General features: G+C 43.4%; 1 protein-coding gene across 7 annotated transcripts in view; it reads left to right on the forward strand.

Moving 5' to 3' along the window:
• The window catches only part of DYNC1I1 (dynein cytoplasmic 1 intermediate chain 1), a 188,827-nt gene that overhangs the window by 96,188 nt on the left and 71,758 nt on the right, over positions 1-20,881 (forward strand). For all 7 annotated transcript variants that reach the window (XM_032181029.1, XM_032181027.1, XM_032181031.1 and 4 more), the window contains 4 exons: positions 3,629-3,718; positions 12,398-12,560; positions 13,740-13,839; positions 18,871-18,996. In XM_032181029.1, coding sequence (XP_032036920.1) covers positions 3,629-3,718; positions 12,398-12,560; positions 13,740-13,839; positions 18,871-18,996 — 479 coding nt within the window. The remainder of the gene's footprint in view (positions 1-3,628; positions 3,719-12,397; positions 12,561-13,739; positions 13,840-18,870; positions 18,997-20,881) is intronic.

The following is a 20,881-nucleotide window of genomic DNA, read 5'->3' on the forward strand; positions in this document are numbered from 1 at the left end:
GGCACAGTGGCAAATGTATGTACTACGAACATCTACAAGTGTGTATGCATCAACATGAAATAGTGCATGGTATCCAAAATAAAACTATGGCAAATAAACATTCAGGTTGCAAAACCAAGCTACATTGGATATTCCAGAATACAGGTTTCCTGGGCATCCTTAAGTAGCCATTTAGAATATGTATGATGATACAGTTTTAATTACATGGTATCATGTGGGGTTTTTTTCCTTAACAGATTCTTGTATCAGCCAGTTAATAGGGAGTCAGTTTTTTAACCCTTCTGGTTTTTATCTTCCTCCACTTGGTGTTCTGACCTCAGATCTCATTTCAAAGCATCGCACCGAGCACAGAAAATATTGATCGCCTTCCATGCTTTTGTTTCTCTGGTGCACCCTTCCTCCAGTGTTATTTTCACCATGCAAAAGCACTGAAGCACAGGGAAAGAAAGGACAAAAATGTCCAAACCACAGCAAATAGTCAAAGCTACATGCAAGAGATCCGGGAGCTTTCAATGCGCAGCATTTCCATAGCGCTCTCCACTCAAAGCACAGGCCCAGTTGACTTCAGCTCTCAGTACTTCTGCATTTCAGGCCCCACGTGTCTCTTGTTGAGCACCCAGAAAATGAGGCCAAGCACTCAAGAGGGAGGAAATTCCAGAGTGAGGTCATCATGCCTCCACGTGCGGAGGGGAGGGAGGTAATCGTGCCCAGGCAATCCAAATTCTGGCATTTGCTAACATTTTAGCATTTGGCTCACAACCATATCATTCTTTTTGCTGAATTTTTCTTTGTGTGTGTATACGTTTCTCTGTAAATACATGAGGACATCTGAACTGTATCAAACCTGCTACAAGCTCTTGCGCTGCCTTCCCGGTAAAACTAATATATTGGTGTATGCGCTCTTAGAAAAAAAAAAAAAAAAAAAAAAAAGCATGGCATGTGTTATAATAACCTTTAGTTATTTTTCCTGCTGCAATTAGATCTAGAAAACTCTTGGGAAACTTGGTTTTGATTGTTCCCAGAAGGGAAGTAAAGAAGATCTACCTTAATAGGTGCTGAAGTATCAGTACAGTCCCCTGCTCCAGCTGTGCCACAGCCATTCGGTGCTTCTCTGCTTTAGAGGCAGGAACTGGCAATCAGTCTGCCTCCCAAAAACAGGAGGATCAAGGACTTGTAGGGAACAGTGATGAATTTGCTTCATTTCAGTCTGGAAACCTTATACTAAATCTAAAGTTTTACGTTTGAGATGTCATCCCTGTGCCTCAGCAAATTACATGTCAGGCATTGACAACCATGGCATGCTGCCTTAAAAAATCATAGTATTTTCAGTTAAATATTTATTTCTGTCTGCTTTCTGCAAGTTTTCCTAAACCATTCACCTTTTGAAACTTCCCTGCGCAAGCAGACAGGTTGGAAACAGGTTAAAAATGGAAGCTGAAATCCATACATAAACCGCTGGCTCCAAGAGCTGGTGCTCGAGGGAATGAAAACTCGTAAGGCGAGACTCACAAAACTCTTGTGGGAGTTGGCTTCATTAGGCACCTACCAGAAGCGTGTCTGTGTGCATATATCTGCACACCGTTGCGATCCTATCTGTGGGTGCATGCATATCTGAGGTTAGCAGAGCGTTCCCTGCCTACCCTGCCGGTCACTCCTCTTTCTTCCCACACTTCTCATCTGCTCCTGGGGAGTGTCTGTCTCCTTTCTGCATCCCCGTCCCCGCTAGTGCCACAGGCTGAGGGCAGAAGGAACCTTTTTTACCCCTCCTCTGTGTGCACACCAGGCAGCTTCCCTCACTCTCTGCTGACCAAGTCGGATGCTGCCTGCCTTTCAGCCAGTGGACAGAGCAATGTGTGTACTCTGCCAAGCTTAAATGCCCCGGCTTGCTGTCTGAAAGCTCTTTCAGTGAATATACAGGGTACCTAGGGAATCGTGATTGCCAAGAGAGGCATCAAAGTGAGTGCATATCGTACCTTTCCCCCCTTTTTCTGAGCTTTCCCTCTTTTCCTCACTAGCAGCAGGGGAGTGAGGGTATATCTTCTGCCAAGATTTCGTCGTTTTCCCCAGAGGGAAGAGCACACTGTCCATGCTGAGACACTTCCTTAGCTTTGTGGCTAAGCCATGCTTTGCAGCTGAGATGTCAGCTAGCAACCAGCGCTCTGTGGGCTTCTGGGAGGAGTCCTGGGGTAGGCAAAGTGGTGGGAATAGTATGGTGCCTATTAGGTTATTGAAAACAAAATGCAGCTGTGTGTTGCTGTTGGCTGAATGCAACCTGTCAGCACCAGCGTCCCCCCAAGAAGCTGGGACCGATCATAGCCAGCCTTCGCAGAAGGTGCCAGTAGCCAAGCAGCTTGAGGAGCATGACACGTTGCCCCCTCCCTGCTCCCAGGCCCACTGTTAATGGGGTGGTGTTAGAGCAGTCGGCGTGCCTGGAGAAGTGCCACATCCCGAGGAACCATATGGTGACAGGCGGATTGCTCAGGGAGCCCCAGAGGACCCACAGCAGTTTTGCTGATGGCTGAGTGCCCCAGGCCAGGAGAACATCATTCCCTCGTGTGGCAGACCCACCCAGGGCGCCATGTGTTTGCTGTGCTGTGATGCTATGTCTTTGCTTCATAACCATTCCCAAATAATCCCTGCATAGCCCATAGGCTTATTTATCCTAACTGTTAATTACAGTAACTCCCTCTTTTGGGATCACCTCTATTTTTTCTCCCCTCTCATGAGTGTGAGTGGGTCAAGTGCAGGCTGTGGGCTCTGGAGAATGAATCATGTTGCTCTAGCTGGGAACAAGTAAGGAGATTAAGCTAGATTCTGAGATATTTTGGCATATCACTTTGTCTTTCCACCTCTACTGCATTATATTTTGGTCTGGACAATCAGAACCTTTGTAACTTCAAACAGACGTAAAGAAAGGAATGAATAGTTTGCCCTTCTGAATAAAATGACAACACGTGAATGTGGGGAGAAAAGCAAAGGGAGAGAGGCATTTGCATAGGTCAGGAAAGGTCATTAAAACATCTGGCAGTGGTAACTGACATGTGTCACATTTTAGTGTTCATTAAATTCATATTAATGCAAGAATGGCTCTTGGGCTCCAAAGGCTGCTTTTGGTTGCTGTGTTCCCCCACTTGCCACTGATGACTTTTCAGAACTGTACCATGCCTGTTTGCTTGCTAGTGGCAGCTGACCTGAGGTCAGATTTCTATTTAACCCCTTCCTGTAGGTCAAAAGACAAATTAATCTGGTGAGAATTGAATTGGAAATGAGGTGTCTGGATAACAGGTGTCCTGACTGCAGAATAGCTGCCAGGCTGAAACGTGTTTGCATCTGTTCTTATGCCATCCAAGAAGTCATCTCTGAGGTCAAGGAGACATTCAGATGACATCTGAGATGGGAAGTTGCCACAGGGGGCACAAGGGGCAGGTGCCTTGTGTTAGCAGATTATCTTGCAGTCTTGGGGAATATTTCTGAGAGGGGCACTTTGAGTATGAAGTAGGCATGTTCATTTATTGTGCACTGTGCTTTAGCTGTGTTTGCTAACAGATTATAATTATAAAGGACATACATTGTTTCCCTTCTACCTTAAAGAAAAGAATCTCACAATTCCTTGTCTTCCTTTTTCTAGAGGATGAAGACGATGAAGAGATGGTGGAGCCAAAAGCACAGGATGACTTGGAGACAGAAAATCAAGACCAGAAGCAGGAAGTGAAAGAAGGTACTTTAACAAACAAAAAGAATTCTGTTACAACATTAAAGGGCTCGATCCTACAGGTAGTTATTCTCATAAGTAGTGTCCATTAGAGAGAACACTGCAAAGTTGAAATGGTCACAAGTTCTGTTGATTCAGAACCACACAAATGGCATAAAAGCAAAAAATTGTATCCCATTGACCCAGCACAAGACCTCAGCTGTTTAGAGGAAGCAACTTGTCCTCATAGTTTGGGATCCAAAACAGAGATTCTTGGATTCCAGGACAGGTGCTTACATGTCCTCTGGTTTAAATAGCCTACTTAAGTGAAAGATTTAAAATGTGAATGCCAGGCATTCCAGCAGCTCCACAGACTTGGTTGACCTTCAGAGATACTCACTTAGAGCCTGTAAACTGTCTGTCCACTCAAGAGGGGAAAACTTACACCTAGTGGGGACCAGGAATCTTCCAGGGGAAAAAAAAAAAAAAAAAAAAAATGTAGACTATCACAATCAAAGTTTTTTGTTTTGTTTTGTTTTTGTTTCTGTTTTGTGGGAGCTGCCCCCAGGGAACTTCAGGTCAAAATTGAAGCCAGCTCTTCTATATTTTTGGACTGAGACATTCTCCATTGTTACAAGGGACAGAAATTCAGGTTACAGCTTCTTTCTGGTACAGGTTTGTGTCACAGGGGTGCATGCCAGCACTGGACACACTAGATGTTCTGGGTGTCTCTCATTTGCTTCCTTCTTAATTAGAAGAGGGATGTGAAGTTTGGTCTTCCTCATTTGGGAATTTACTGGAGTATTGGCTATTCTGCAGCAGCACTTTACACGGTCAACACTTACCCTGAAGTGAAATAGGGGAAAAGGGCTGAAATATCAGCGAATTCAGTATGAGAGGAGATGAGCTTCTTGTCCAACATTTCTTAGCTTCTTATTGCCAGGATTTCTCACTATGCTGCTTACCCTCTTGAAAGATAACTTACTTGCTTACTTCAGGTAGGGCCTAAGTCACTTCTTGATATGGTTATCATCATCAGGATGATTCTGTGACATGTTTTTCACAAGACAGTCTCAGTATGGCAAACATACAGAGTAGGTTTACAGAGAAGGCCATGAACTCATTGTCTGTGAATAAGCAGTGGATACTTCCTTCTCATCCAGGAGAGTTTGTCATGATTCACAACAGTGACAGAGAAATCGGAGTCTGATGTATACTGACCACATTTCACTCTCCTCACGCTGAAGTGAGTTACGGTACTAGTTTTGATTATAAACTGATCTTTCTTCCCTTTTAAAAGCATCATGGAAATCACCCATGCATAAGCCCTGCAGTGCTCATTGCTCATTTGGTTCTCACAGAAATACGGAGCGGGGAGCTTGCTCCTTCGTCCTGCTGCTGCACCCACTGCTCTCAGTCACTGCTGCTGCAGGCAGAAGGGAGCAGTGGCAGGAACAGGCATCACAGGAGCGTCTGCAATTGCAGAGCTGAAGACATGAACGAGTGGCATGGCAGCACAGAAAAAATTTTTCCAAAAACCTGTTTTCCTCCCAAAACAGTGGGGGCAGTCTACACATAGGTTCTAGCAGTCACTGGGCTAGCACAGTACCTCTTTTCTTAATGACAACAGGAAGCCATAAATGCTGATATCTCTGCACTTAAACACAGTCCTCAGTTGCTCTTGTAGTATTCAGCTAACAGTTGATCCCATCCCCATTTATTGCCACATAAAAATAACGCTAGTGCTTATAGCTGGGGAGAAAGCACAAACTCCTGTAGGAAGAAAAGAAGAAAAAAGCTAAATGCATTACTGCTTTGTTTTCCTTCTTCATGGTCTTTCAAGTGAATGTTTTACATACTTTGCTGACCAAGCACTATCTCCAACATCTTCTATTTCTTCGCTGTGTTTCAGTCTAGAGTAAGTGCTTTCCTTCCCTGCCTGGCAGACCACAGGAACAGTAGCTGAACGGGGTTAGTTTAGCACTAGTCCAGGACACACAAACTGCAAAATGCAAAAGCAAGGCACAGCTTGTTTGAGCAGATCCAGCTCTGTGAGGTGCTAACACTTGATTGGGTTCAAGGAAGAAGAAAGGATGTTCATTCACTGATAGAAAGTGAACATGACCTGCAGTACATGTCATGACAGAGATTAAATAGTGGCATGCTGATGACTAGTATTAAATGCTGTGAATCAAATGAAGCAATTGTCCCCAAAAATTGACAGCGATCGGAGTCCCATTTTTAGCATTTAGTGTAGCTCTCTCCCTGTTGGCTTCAGCCTTTTCACCAATAAAATCCTGTTTTCCTCTCTGTTGTAATCACCCTTCTCATGTTCTGAGCAACATTCAGAGTTTGAAGCCATCGTTTGTGTTTCATGGAAGTGATTAAAACCATGTTACAAGTCAAACAGGAGTTTAGAAGAACATTTCCTGTCGGTCCTGCACTCTGTGCGCCTACTCAGAATTAATAGCTTTTCTGCAAATTAGCACATAATGGGTTAAAAGCATGTTTATGTTGGCATTAAGTACTCTGGCTTCTTTTTCTCTGCAAGGCAAGACAATATTTTGCAAACTTTTTAAAGAATCTCTAATAGATATTATAGTGGCGCCATTCACACTGCTATATAGTAGTTAAGGCTGTGTCAGCACTTCCATTATGAATCCTGTTTTTCAGGGATTTATAACCCAGCCGTAAAAATTTGCTCTGGGCTGAAATTTGGTTTCAGCTCAGGGAGCACATTTTTAACAGATTAAAAAAAATCAGCATGGCCTTTTTTGAGTTATAGGAGTGTAAAAAGAAAAAAAAAAAACATGGGAGAGAGAAGTGTTGGGAGAGAGAGGCAGACAATTCTTTCATGAAAATAACTCAGAAATAGGTCAGGATGAAAAACAAAGATCGTTCCTTCTCCCTCTCCCCAAGCCAACGGGACAGGAGTGCTCTATTTTTATAATGGTATTTTAAGAGGAAATGTGATTTTTTTCCTTCTCTCTCTGTGGTTTATAGGTAGTCCCATTTAATTCTACAGACGTTTATTGCACGCTTAATTTCCTCGTCTTCCCCCTGTGTGCCCTGGCGCTACTCTGCTGGGCTGGAAGGGATCGCATGGCTGCTGGCAGGGCATGGCCTTGTCCCAGTGTCACCATGAGGCACCTGCAATGGGGCAGCCCACCTGGCACAACCCTATGGGGCAGCATTTCCCCACCCTGCAGGCACAGGGGGCAGAGCAGCAAGCCCCACAGTGTTTTTGGAGCAGGAGAAGGCCTGGCAGGCCAGCTGCTGAAAACTTGGGCCCCCGCCGTTTTTCTTCCATGTGGCTGCTTGTTGTCACCCATGTCTCAGGCTCATGGTCTTCCCAATCTGCTGGGAAGAGCCAAGTGTGGGATACCTGCTGGTGAACTGGGCCCAGTCCTGCCCATTCCCAGCAGTTCCTGACCACATAAACAAGAGACTGGTCCCAAATCGTGGCATCAGGTGGGATGGGGCTTTCCACCGCCAGAGAGCTCCGGAGCTCCACCTTAGGCGCCTCTTTGTGTCAGTAGAAACCACATGAACAGCGGGACGGGCTGGGTCTTGAAAGTGGGCCTCAGCCTGCAGTTATCTGCAGCCGTAGATATATCCACAGAAACTTGTGTGTGATGGGGGAGGCTGGGATCCGCCGCTTCAAAGGCCCGCCGTGCCCTCCCTGGACGTGTGCATGGGCTTTGTGTGGCCATGCTGCAGGTGGGGGAGATGGCTGCGATCTTGCAAGCATCAGTAAGGGAGAAACAAGGCAGGTGGCTGGTTTTGCCCCTGAAATCTTGCTGGGGTTTGTTAAGAGACTGCAACGCCACAGTTTCTCTGCTGTCAGTGCCACAGCTAGGTCAGGAGGGCCCATCCGTCCTGGTAGCTCAGCTCAGACATGCTCAGGGGATGGTTTTCAGCACACACGGACCCTAGAGAAGCTCATTCAGTGGTAGGAGCCCTGTCTGGCAAAGCTCTGAATTCAAGGCTCCAGACTCTGCTTTTCCAGCATTGGAAAATTCCTAAATGTGCCTTGAAATCTCCCTTTATACATTCAGAAATTGTGCCATGCAGGGACTTGTGCTGTAAACCTAACACAACCAGGACATGGCACGTATCAAACTAGGACATGGTGTATATCAAGCCTGACATGAAAGCAAGAAGCACAAGAAAAACAGGAGGATCACAGGGAGACAGGGACTAAAAGCTGCTGAGAGCCGATTAGCACCTTGCGGTTCTCACGCTGTGCATTTCTGCCGTACTCAGTAGTCAGCACATCTGAAGTTTACGTGGATTTAAATACACACTAAAAGAAATAATGCAGCTCTTAAAAGGGTTTTTACTAATCTCCTTCTGTCTCTCATTATATCTCTGTGCTCATAACAAGGCTGCTTCCTGCTTTACTGTTTTTATTAGTTCACCCTTTCTTTCATTCACTTACTCTTTCTGTTCTTTTTTTTTTTTTTCCTTTTTTTTTTTTCCTTTTTTTTTTTTTTGTCTTTAATGCACTTCACATATTTTGTCAGGTTTTTACAATTGCTTAGGCTGCAAGAGAATATTTTTCTATTCTATTGTACTTACCTAAATGAGGGTCTTTCTCTGTTTTTTAAATATCCTTTTGGTTCCCTAGGGAGAAGACTTGAATCCTGTTTTTTTAAATATTTGTGAATTTGATCCAGCACTGCTATCACAACTATTTATGTTGTATTTACTACAGTCCTGCTTCTGTCAGATAAGAACAAGACTGGAGCTTTTTTTTTAGCCTAGCTTCTAGCGATCCAAGGAAATGCTTTTATATCCTTTTTTCTTCTTTTCTCTTTTCCCTCAAGTGTTGAATAAATCTGCTGTTTTCATGTCATGTTTGATCTTTGTTACATATTCTAGGCCTTTTTGTTCATGCACAAGTATGCAATATCTCCTATCCAGCAGCATCCTCTGTGCTTGTACATGTATAACTTTACAGCATTTGTATTTTAAATGTAAATTCCATCTTATTTTGTACAATATTATACATTAAAATGAGTACAGGGCTCCTTCAATACATGTGAGTGACCTGGGAGCTCCGGAGGCAGCGGGGCAGCACCCTGCTCATGGCTAAGCTCTAGTGGCTCTGTGACCAGACGGGATGCTTGGTGGCACTCTTGGGGTCAGGCAGAGCTCGGAGGTCCCATGTGGGCTGCAGCACAGGACCTCTTGCAGTGAGCTGTGCAAGGCCATGGGCTCAGTCCAGCTCCTACAGCCGGGAAGCAGAGCACGGGCACAGTAGCTTTATTACGAAGCTGCTGAACATAAACGAGAGCAAAGTATGGGGCTTCCTTTTTGGGAACTCTCATTGCACTTCAGGCAATAAGCACGTAACTTACAGCACTGGTAAGCTAAGCATCACACTGGGCTCTGCTAGACGTGGAGGGTTAGATGTAGTTTGTTTGGTTTTTACTTTAGGTAGAGCAGATATTTGAAGGCAATTGCTGTATTCCTACCTAGAATTTCTGGAGATATTGTCACATCACATAGGTCTCTGTGACAAAACAAAACAAAAAAATACTTTGATCAGCCACTTATATTTCTCATAGCTTTCCTTGAAGAGAGTCTATGTCTCCTGAAAGCTGAGATCAAAGTAACTGTAAGCCTCTAGATAGGAAGAGAAATTGCAGAAAATTACATGGATTCTTTTATTTTATTCAAGGTAATGGACAGTCAGGAAAAAGGAACAAGGGGAAAATGGAAGTGGCTCTGCAAGATAAATGGTTACAAAATCTTCATATTTGAAAGAACAAGCTTGTCTTTTTTTCTTTCTTTCTTTTTTCTTTTTTTTTTGCTTATACTCCATGTATTTGCAGTAGTTACAGAAATGTTTTACACTGGAAAAAGTAATGATGTTAACATTCTTGTAAGAGATTGCCTCAAATAAAACTTCAGAGGCAGACGAATGAAAGAAGAAAATAAGGTTAAAATATGAAGCTTAATATCGCCAGGGGGCATCTGGTGTGTCAGTCAGATGAATGAGGTAAGCTGATTTATGCCCTACAAACTTTAGCCAAGGTGTTTCTGATGCCGAAGAGGGTTTAATAGGCTGCTGGCCTCCCACAGATCACTGCTAACTGCTAGGGAGATTTTGCTGAGGTAGAACTGCAATCATTTGTGTCTCCATTGCTTGTGAACACTCCACAGCTCCCAAGCTGTTTATTTTTTGCCTTTCCCCTTTCTATTGATTTTTGGTTGTACTTTCTTTGCCAATCCAAGTGGGCAAATGACTGAGTAATAAATTTATATTTCCAGGCTGTAGAGAGTATTTGATTTAGCGAACACTTTTTAGCATTTGGAGCAGTTTAAAGTGAGTTTTCCAGTTGCAGTTATTTGCTCCCCTTTTATGCCATTTTGCTGCATTGTCATGCTTGTTGTCTTTGATTCTCGGAAAGTGATGCTTTAGTGGTGACAGTGGGATATTGCCTCATTACAGCCTTCCTTGCCAGATGAGTTCCCTCTGTGCCAATTCCTATTCAGTAGGGGATGGTGCAATAGGTCAACCTGTACTTTTTGCTAGTCATTCTTTTTTTTTTTTTTTTCTTTTATTTATTTTTTTTAACATGCATTGCTTCTGTCTGAAGCACTTAGAGTCAAATTGTGCTCCCACCTTGGTAATGGTTGCTCTGCTACTCAGGGGGACCATGCAGGGGGACAGAGATTTTCTCTGGATATGTGGAGCTCCACGGGGCCCCCTAACCTGGTGGCAGGAGGCAGAGGGCCACAGCCACAGGAGATCGTCAGAGGCTAAAGTTTCTAACTTCCAAGCTGCTTTGTCTCCCGAGGGCCAAATTGCTCCTCCACCTTTCGCATTTTTCCTGCCCTCTCTATTTAGACTGGATGAAGTGCAGAGATTTTGTCTATTAGAGCAAAAGCTTTGACCAGGTTAGGCAAACCTAAACGTGGTGATAACAGCCTCTCCCGACCACAGGGAGTGCTCTAAAAGCAAATACCCTGAAAACTGGGGGAGCTGAGTACTGCAGAACTGCTTTACTGTGCCAGTGCTCCTGCCTGTAGTTGCTCCTTTGAATTTCTCCCTACCCCTGGAGCTGGCAGGGGAGTCATAGCCAGTTCCTGCCTCTTCAGGCAGCTGTCAGCACAAAAACCTAGCATGAGCTACGGGGAAATGGGATGGCAAGCAAGGGCTACATCTCTCCAACACCTGAAGGTAGCTGTGCAGCACAGCAACTGGGAAATAATTTTGAAGTGCAGCTCTGAGCTGTGTCACTCCGCATTTAATTAAACGTTAAGATACAGCAGGGCTTGGAGTTAAACTTTAATGTATGCTGGGTGTTCTCTGAGGCACAGTGCTGAATTATCTTTTTTGGCTGCTGGTATTTTAACCCAGTATGGCCTAGGGAGACTGCAAGGTCACTTGCAAAAGCAAACACCTCAAATCTGTAGTGCGAGGCCAAATGCGGGAGACCTTTGGTCACCAGTTAAACTCTAAGTACAAGCCTCCGTAATTTTGCAATAAATCTGTCTGTTTATTGAGTGATGTTTGTGTACCTAATTATGAATTTGGAACAGTGTTCCCTGTTAGCATAATTCCTATGATGCCAGCAGAGCTCTTCGGGCTGGAAATGTGACACAGCTGTAAGGCTGGTTTGGTGTAACTGCAGAGATACTCATGGCATTTTTTGAAATACACATGCTTCTGAAATACAGCTAAAATGATTGCTTAAAATCACAGGTAGGCAAAGGCATAATTGATACACAGATTTGCCACCTTATCGGTATGACCCTGCTAGTGTAATTGAGAGCAGTTTTACAGTGTAGAGCAGCATCCCAACTTACCTTCCCACAGTTGCTCACATTTTAATTGTAATTTACCACCAAGTCATAAAACTGATGGAGAGGTGAAACTGGTGCATCCTGATTTTTTTCAGACGAAGGGTTTTACTGGCAATACCCCTTTGGAATTTCACACCTACATCTCCATGTATGTGGAAAGGAGCAACTTCATCCTGCTGGCTGCACGGGGACATGAGCTTCCCCAGCCCGCAGCCTGAGGCAGCTCCCACCCCTCCGGGGCAGCTCTGCCCAAGCTCTCACTCTTAAGATTGCTTTGCAAGGAATAAATCCGCCTGAAATAAAACGGGGTTTGGTCACTCGCTTTAGATTTTGCTGCCTCGGAGAATATCTTCAGTTATTTACTTCAGTGCCTTACAAAAGCTCTAAAGCGAGGACAAAATTTATCAGTGACACCAAGAAGAAATAGGAAGAAGTGAAGGGAGAGATTATGAGAGCCCTTTTAATACAAAGAAGTGCAGTATAAATTGAGAAGATTATTTTATCTTTGGCTCCTCTGACAGGTCCCCCGTTACATAAGTGTTCTGCTTTTTCAAGTTAGGTATTGCCTAAACGTCAGGCAGAGATTTCCTGAAATAGGAACGCTGCGTTTATTTAATCTGGGGCTTTAAGTATTTTCCATTTCAGAATAATAAATATGTGAGATATAGGATCTCTTCTGCGTAAAGTCTACATTCTGGGAACATACAGGAGTATGTTCAAACATACTGAAAAAAAATCTTAGTCATGATTTTAAGAGTAAAGCTTTAATTTTTGTCTTGACAGTACTACAGCAAGCTTTCCTGTCTAAAGAAACTCCCTGAAGATGTTGATTCACTTGGAAAGGAGTAAAATGTCATACTCTTTAACTACATCTTTTTGTTTTCCAAGCTCCTCCCAGAGAACTGACAGAAGAAGAAAAACAGCAAGTTCTCCATTCAGAAGAATTCCTGATATTTTTTGACCGGACAATACGTGTAATTGAGCGAGCTTTGGCTGAAGATTCAGACATATTCTTTGACTACAGTGGCAGAGATGTAGAAGAGAAAGATGGGTCAGTTTGGAGTTTTGTTTGCTTTTGTAAAATAAGCTTATTAAAAAAAAAAAAAAAATCCAATGCCAAGAAACCTTACTTTTGAAACTAAACTAAACATTTTAATAGCTAAGAAAAGGGTAAAACCTCTCCTTGAAGTCCTGGGTCACTTTGTCAGCCTAAATTATTTTGTAAAATAGCTTTGTGCTTTATCACTGTGTTGTGGTGCTTTTTTTTTTTTTTCTTTAAAATGTTACTCAGATGGTTTAACTTTTTGTTACTTTTTTTTTTTTTTTTTGGATGAAACTTCAAATTCTGAAGAAAAATATGAATAATTGAAACACAGAAATATGTGTGTACACATGGATATGTATATGTGCACGTGTACATTCCAGCAGTATACATCTGTGTACTTAGATTATGGCATTTTTACAAAAGCAAATTACTGTTGTTTATATCATACTGCTGCACCAGGTCTGTAATGGATCCCGCTATGGGATGCACTGTGTGGATGGAAACGATGATGTCCCAAAGTGTCTGCAATCCAAACACATAAGACTGGAGGTGACAGGTTGCAGATTGTGCAGTTTATAGGGGGTACAAGAAGCAAACCTTGTTAGCACAAGAGGAAGTATTTAGGTTTCAACAGCTTTGTATCCATTGAAGCCTCGTGGCAAATCAGGAGCTGTGTTGTGTGTTAAAGTTACTGCATGTTAACCCTGTGACCAGCTAAACGCATCCCTGCAGCAGCATTGCACCAGCACTGAGCTTCAGCAGGTTCTAGTGGTGCCAGAAAACATTTGCCATCTCCATGGCCAGGAGGAGATGCTCTAACTTCATGATTTCAGCAGTCAAAAATAAGAGAATTTTGGTTATAGCTTAGATGTGAAGATTCAGAAAAGGGGGTGCTGAATGCCAGGTCCTGAGAGACAAAGGCGGCAGGGGTGGCCCAGGGTGGCCCAGAAGAGCCAGCCAAAAAAAGAGGCAGAAAAGCAGCAGAAATTAAGAAATCTGTTTTTGTGAAATACTTGTAAATCTGTTCCATAGTGTAATGTCGCTACTCCCTGCAAGGCTGTCAGTGAAAGCAATTAAATGAAGGTGGCAGACTTCTCCAGAAGTTAGTCAGAAACTTTTGCATTGATTTTCACAGCATTTGAACCCTGCTTCCTCAAAAAAGTGTCACTTTGTTTGGATTCACAGAGATGTTCAAGCAGGAGCCAACCTTTCCTTTAATCGTCAGTTCTATGATGAGCATTGGTCGAAGCATCGTGTCGTCACCTGTATGGATTGGTCTCTTCAGGTAAGATGTGAAGCTGGGAGATATGTTTCTATATAGCTTCCAACTTCTCCCTAAAAAAAATATGGCCAGGATAATTTTGCCACTCGTTCTGCAGAGTATAATGTTATTTGTTAGCTAACAGCAGGGCACTGAGTGAGCAAATGCATGTTTCTCCATAACAAAGAGTAGGGGGCAGTAATGAAGTTGTCATTTTTGTATATGCTACTTGGTCTTCAAAATCAGGACTTTAAAAGTTAACAAACCTAACAAGACTAAGGAACTCTCCTTTTTTCTTCCTCCCTCCACTCCTTCAGCACATGGAATTCCTTTTAGGGCAAAAGTTTTAAAATTAAACCAATTAAAATAATTAGGTAAGTAATAATAATAATATACATAATAATATATAAAAATAAAAATAAGGAGGAATATATGTTAATATACTAAATATATTTTAATATACTAAATATATATTTTAAATATATATTTAGTGTATTATAAATATATATATATTAAATATATATATATTAAATATATATTTTAATATACTAAAACCCCAAATATGAACAACTGAACAACTTTGACAGTTGTTCAGTCCATGACCAACTTGAAAAGGCTGAAAAACCATCTTTCTAAAAATGTTGGGTCCTCTCTCCAAGCTGTGGGAGACAAGACTGCAGCTGCCCAGGCAGCACGCTACAGTAATGTGCCTGGAAGGTTTCCAGGTTCTGTGCGCTGCAAAGCACTGTCATACTGCAAACTAGGACTAGAGAGCTGCTTAAGCTTCCCAAAGCCAGCACAGCCACATCAGCAGGGCACAGAGATCAGGTTAATTAGTTACTCCACTGGAGAGCTGGTGTTAGTACACACACATCTCCACAGGTCATAGTTTGACCGAATGTCAAATTCATTTGGTCGCAGTTTCTCTCCAGCTGCTGTCATCCTCTCTGCATCATCCCTGTCGGCCTGTTCCTAGGTGCCAGCCTGGAGCATAGCAGATAGTTTCCTTGGGGAGGAACCCAGGGAGCTCCAGGATCCTTAGCATAGAGCTAAGGGCAAGCTTTGCTTAGCCTAATTGTGGAAGAAGTTGCTCTTTCTGCACCCTGTTAGATATGCCTGGGGACAAGGAGGGTGTTTAAGGCCACATATGAGCTGAGTAGCACAGTGATTCTTCATCTGTCACTCTCTCCTTCCCTGTAAAATGGCAGCTGGGCTCCTTCCATCATCCCGGGAGCTTCTCAGGGTTGGTGGCAGTGGACCGTCTGAAGGAGGTGGCAGGACAGGAGCGTAAGCATTGCTGGTGTGCTGAGCAGGCCTCGCAGTCTGACTGTGGTTGTGTGCACAACAGCCAGCTGCAGACTCTTCAGAGTTTAGAGTCTGCTTGTGACATCCAGCTCACGCCCTGTGTGCGAAATGAACGATTTACCCTTTTGGTTTCATACAAAATATCAGCTTAACAACAGGTATGCGCTGATGTGATGTGGGTGGCCTTTAAGCACATATGGATTTCCACAGAAATCAAATCTAAGCCTGAGGAAACACTTATCTTAGGTTGTTCACTTGTTCAGGGGCTGGAAATTACATGGAATTCTTATCTGATATTTTCCTAACAGGCAGCTCGTACTGTATTCCCAGGGCAGCAAGAAAAAAAGCCGCCTCAGAAGAGCACTGCCAAATGTAATTGCTCAGCCCCTGGGGCACACAGGCATGTTCTGCTTCCCACCTCTTTGTTCCCGGGTGGCCCCTCCTGCCTTCCCCTCCGTTAACTCCTCACACTCAGCTCCCCAGCACCCTACGGGGGCTTCTCCACCATGGGGGCCCCCGCACGCCGGGGGCTCCTCCGCACCACCCCGTGCCGGCCTGGGAGGAGGCACCACGACTTCTCCTGCCTGCTTCGAGGTGTGCAGTGGTATTTCACCTAACCACCAGCTCCTCTTCTCGCACACGCTGCAGGCCGCGGCCGTGTCCAGTTTGCCAAAGGACAGCTTGAATAATCATGGGAACGGCCGAGCACATTGCTCAATTTTCTGCGATACAACTGCTGCTGCAAAACACCCCGGAGGCGAATAGAAACTTAATCAAACAAGGGAGCTTGATGCATTGATTAAACAAGTTTTTCTGTTCCGAGTCACATGTAAAATATGGCCCCGAACATGTGGGATCATTCATACCATTAAAGCTGACCCACCAGCCCCTTGATTCGTTTGCAGAGCAAAGGGAAAATGGGCGAAATCCTTCATCAAGGATCTAAGGGAAAGGCCCAGCAGAGCGAGTGTAAACAGAGCGTGGGAACACCTTGCTTTGTCTGCAAGGAGGTAACTTAGCTTGCCTAAAGTCAGGAAAGCCGCAGCCGCGGGGTTATTGCCCTGTCCCTCTCGACTCGCAGGCAGCAGCCTTGACTGCTTTTTCACACAGCAGCATTCCCACGCCGCTCTCAGCTCTCAGTGGCAGGACAGACAGGCACCCAGCGAGGAGCAGAAAGCTCTAAGTGCAAGCTGATTGAGAAAAGCATCGAGGTTGTGTTGCCAGCATGGATTTGTGGTGCTGCACTTGGCTCTGTTTCTGTAAAGCAGAAAGCTTCTTAGTGCTGCTGCCCAGCTAGATATGACCCCACCGTCTGCGTGGAGTTGAAACTGCATTTCCAGTCCGATGCATAAACTGTGATTGCGAAACCTACCGGCAAGATTTGAGTCAGTGAATACCTGAACGTGCTCGGTAAACTCTCTAGAGGCATGAACAAGCCCCAGAATACCTGGAAAGTGGTGCTTCAGACCTGGTCACACAGCCTGGCTGGCTGCCGGTGGCAGGGCTTGTCGCTTCTGCCTGCCAGGGTCACTGCTCCTTCGAAACCGTGGGCTCAGCTGCTGGCGCCGATGGTAGCTGACCTGCTTGGTAAAAATGAGATGCACTGGCACAAGCCTTCTGCACACGCTGTTTACTTGGACCGGGGCCAGGCTGGGATGAGAAAGTTCAAAGAAGGAACTAAGCTGACTGTTCTGAAGTGGTTGCAATCCCCGTCGTGGGAGAGAAGAGGGTGCCCAGATGGGGTGAGAGCAGTGGGGGGCAGGCTGGCAGGGAGGCGTCTGGAGAGGTTTACCAGCAGGTGTGGGATTGAACCACTCTCAGGTCTCCCTCAGTTCTGGAGGAGGGCGAAGAGGTAGTTGGTCTGGCATATGCTCCAAATCCCATACAAGTTGTTTGGGTGCCCTTATGAGCTGTGCCACCAGACAGGGTCTGGTGGGATCTAGGTACCTCTCAGTCAGAGCCCCCTTTTTCTAAAAAGGGGAAGAGGCAGCTTTGGTGGCCACATGCTGTCACTGGTTCTCCCACCCACGGGTCTGGAACCTGGCTCAGGTCTTACAGGGAATGATGACTTTGAATAGAAAAATCATCGGCTCCGTGATGTATTATCCATGGAAGTGTACCCAAAGTGGGAAAGAAGAGCTGCTGATGGCAAAAATTACAGCTGCACGCATTATTTCATCCAAATGGATTTTGAGATCAGAGGGTGTCCAATCCCACTGATAATGATATAAAGGGGCTTTTGTAATATCTAAGATGCCTGGTGTGGACCAAATTCATAGCTCCCGGTAGCACCACTGGCAATTCCTTTGTCCTGCTTCCTCTACATCTACCAGCTGCGTGGTTCCCCTGTGAAGTGGGGAATGGTTTGGCAGGAATTTACCTGGGAAAGGCAGAGAAAATGATTTGCAGGCATCATTGTGAAATTTTGAGGGAAAGCATTCCTAGTTTACAAGAAGAGAGTGTGGGTCCTGTGAGCGTGGGCTGCTGGCTTATTGGCCTGCCAGATCCACGTGCTCTGCTCCAAATGTGCCATAAGGTCCACTGCTATGTGTGGATTATTTAGAGGGAAGGACAGAGGTTACCAGAGGTGCGGAGTGTCAGAAATACAGGGAACTGGGTGCTGTTGTACCAGCAGAAAGTAACTGTTTTGTTTGGGGGGGGGGGGTAAAGTGTTATGTCTTTGCTGGTGGGAGCTGAAAAGGGGACTTGAAGTATACGAAAAGAGCCCAGAATATACTGCAGAAGTGCCCATTGTGCAGAAGGCTGTGAAGTGTGCATAATGTAAGCCCTTTCTGCCAAGTTTAAACATGATTTTGTCTTAGCAAATGTTTCAGCAGGATTAGGTTAGGCTGTGTGGAACAGAATCCCAGTGTAACTATCATCAAGTCAATGGTATTCTATGAGTGATACTTCAAACTTGCTGTTCTTTTACTAGTTTTGTTTGTGGTCTTTCAAAACAGCACAAGGTCATCAACAGAGCATGAAATACTGATGTTTCATATATGATATCATGTGTATATATATATGTATATATAAACAGCAAATACATATGTGTGGTGCATATCTGCTTATATACATCAGTAGATAATGGCTGTACAAGAAAATACGGATCTGATTTTGCAACAGTCTTACTAAGTCAGTGGAATTTGAGGTCACCCTGTGCTTTATCAGATGTCCTCAGCATCTTGCAAAATTGAGCTTCTGTGAGGAAAATGTTTTGTTTTGCTCAAGAAGAGCTTTTAAGTCTTTATGTATAAGTGAATTGGAGGAGTGCATAGTGAAATAAGAACAAATAGTTCTCAGGGATGCTGAAGAATTGTGAATTTCAGAATAAGAGCAAGCCAGTGCTGTACTCATACTGGTTTTGTTACCAAAATCAATTAAGACAATGGTTTGTCCCTGAAGAAATGCTTAAGCAAATTGCTCAAACCTTCAAATTTTTTCCTCTTAACCAAATTCCTTGCTTTGCTTTCCCTTTATGAATATCCTTTTAGTTGTCTTTTCTGAGAATTTATCTACAGAAAATAATGTTGCCTTTGTGGTATGTGAGAATAACTGCAAGGAACAGGGGCTTTAAGGACATCAGGGACCAGCAAAATAGAAAAACAAAATGTAGCTAAATCGTACGTATTATAATTAAAACCAGATATTCCATATGTAGTGTGAGATTATTTCTTTCTCATTTGATTTTGCACAGCTTCATCATCCAGCTTATTTCATTCTCTTTTCCTTTTTTTTTTTTTTTCCTAGTACCCTGAGTTGATGGTTGCATCTTATAACAATAATGAAGATGCTCCACATGAGCCTGATGGGGTAGCCTTGGTATGGAACATGAAGTTCAAGAAAACCACACCAGAATATGTTTTCCATTGTCAGGTAAGACGGAGGAAGCCATTAATTTCATGCTAGACAAAACAGAGTTTACTACATGGCGCATCTGCCCACTGTTTATACAAAGAGGTTGAAGTTAAAAATAAGCATTTTTGGAAAAAGTACAAGTGGCAGTCCAGTGTTTTTAGAAGGCATCCAGCTCTCTTTAACAATGCTGCAAGCCTGTCAGGGACTGCGTGTCGTTCTTTGTCTATTTAAAACAGTCCCTAAGAGATTTAGTTTATAAAACCCTTGCACTTATGAAGTAACTGTGGTGTACCACTTCCTCATCCAGGCAGCAACATATGCTTTCCCACCCACGTTAGCTTCCTCGCATCCTCTGTACTCCAAGCTGCCTACTGTTGCCTTGGCTCTGCTCAATATCATGTTTTGCCTGTAAAATTCCTAAGCACAATGTGCATTTCTGGGCATGCGTCTTACAGCTTGATGGAAACTGTCTCAATTACAAGGATTACTCCACCAATTCCTGTTTGACTGTCCTGTAGGTTAGCAAACCAGTATTTCCCTTCACTCAGTGGTACTTTATGACCATGCTGTTTTGAAAGTCTGTAAACAATTGAAAAATAGTTGGATGTTTTATTTTCTTAGGTCTTTTTAATTCTCTTTTGCCACTGCTTTTCTGTGTGAAGTGGCACAACCTGATATTGACAGAAATGTTCTGCTCATTGGCTCTATCTCCATCAAGCTATCCAAATGGTGGAGCAGGGCTTGGGCCAAATTTCCAGCCTCTTTATTAATATCCTTCTGTGGTAATTAAATACAGGACAGTGGCATTCAAAACACCATATGGAAAAGTTTCAGCAAGTAAAACTTAACAATCAGAGATTAGTAAAATGCAGATTATACTGCGGTAAAAATTGCTTCTCTTGGAAGGATATGTATTACCTGGCTAATTGTGTAAGCTAAGTGTCATTTTACATTCAAGGACCAAACATCTTTTTGAACTAAGTTTATGTTTGGACTTGGGTACATTATCAGATGTAACATAGTGGGAGGGAGTTGCTGGAATTGAAGTTACTGCTTCAACCCGATTAAGTAACCTTTAATTCTGGGCATGTTTTTCTAATTTGCTATACTGAAAAACAACTTCACAAGGAGTCTAGGCCTGCATAGCAAATATGCCATACAGATTTATATACATATATATGTGTGTGTGTGTGTGTGTGTGTAATACCTTTGAAATGAGAACTTGCATTTTTCTGGATATCATATTCAACAGACTGATGTGTTCTTTCAGACTGCTTAAGATCTTAGCTCAGATCCCATCCTAGAAATTCTTCTAGGATGTACATGCAGCTTACTGTTTTAAACAAAATATTTAGGCGAAGAGATTGCCCATTGCTGTTTTGGAAGAATAATCCTTGAACTAGATTGATTTTGCAAGTTAATAATCAGATTCAGGGTAGCCCTACTGCCTACACAAAGGGGAGATTGATTACAAACATAACAATGTGTTCTGTTAATTAAAAATTCTATCTAGTTTTAAAAGCTGGTGCACTTAAACAAGGGAAGGTATGGCTCACTAAATTGAACTGAGATACTGAGACAAGCCGTACTCTCTATTAGAAAAGCACACGTAGGGCAAAGTGATGGGTAGAGGTTTGCATTTGTCGGGCTTCTGTGTAATTCCTCTATTAAGTTGCGTGTCCTGAATTTTAGCATGAGAACCATAAAGCATATGAATTTTGAGACACATGTGGCACTGTGCTTTCTACACATGTAGCACACATGGCACCATGCATCCTGGACTAATCATATTTCAGTGTAATGAAATCAGTTCTTGTGTTCATGGGAAATATTTCTTTTCTTGGTCAAACTCTCCTTAGCTAATTTGCTTTATGAGTTCATTAGGAGCTGGAACCATGTTTGA

Source organism: Aythya fuligula, chromosome 2, assembly GCF_009819795.1.
Source record: "Aythya fuligula isolate bAytFul2 chromosome 2, bAytFul2.pri, whole genome shotgun sequence".
NCBI classification, from domain to species: Eukaryota; Metazoa; Chordata; class Aves; order Anseriformes; family Anatidae; genus Aythya; species Aythya fuligula.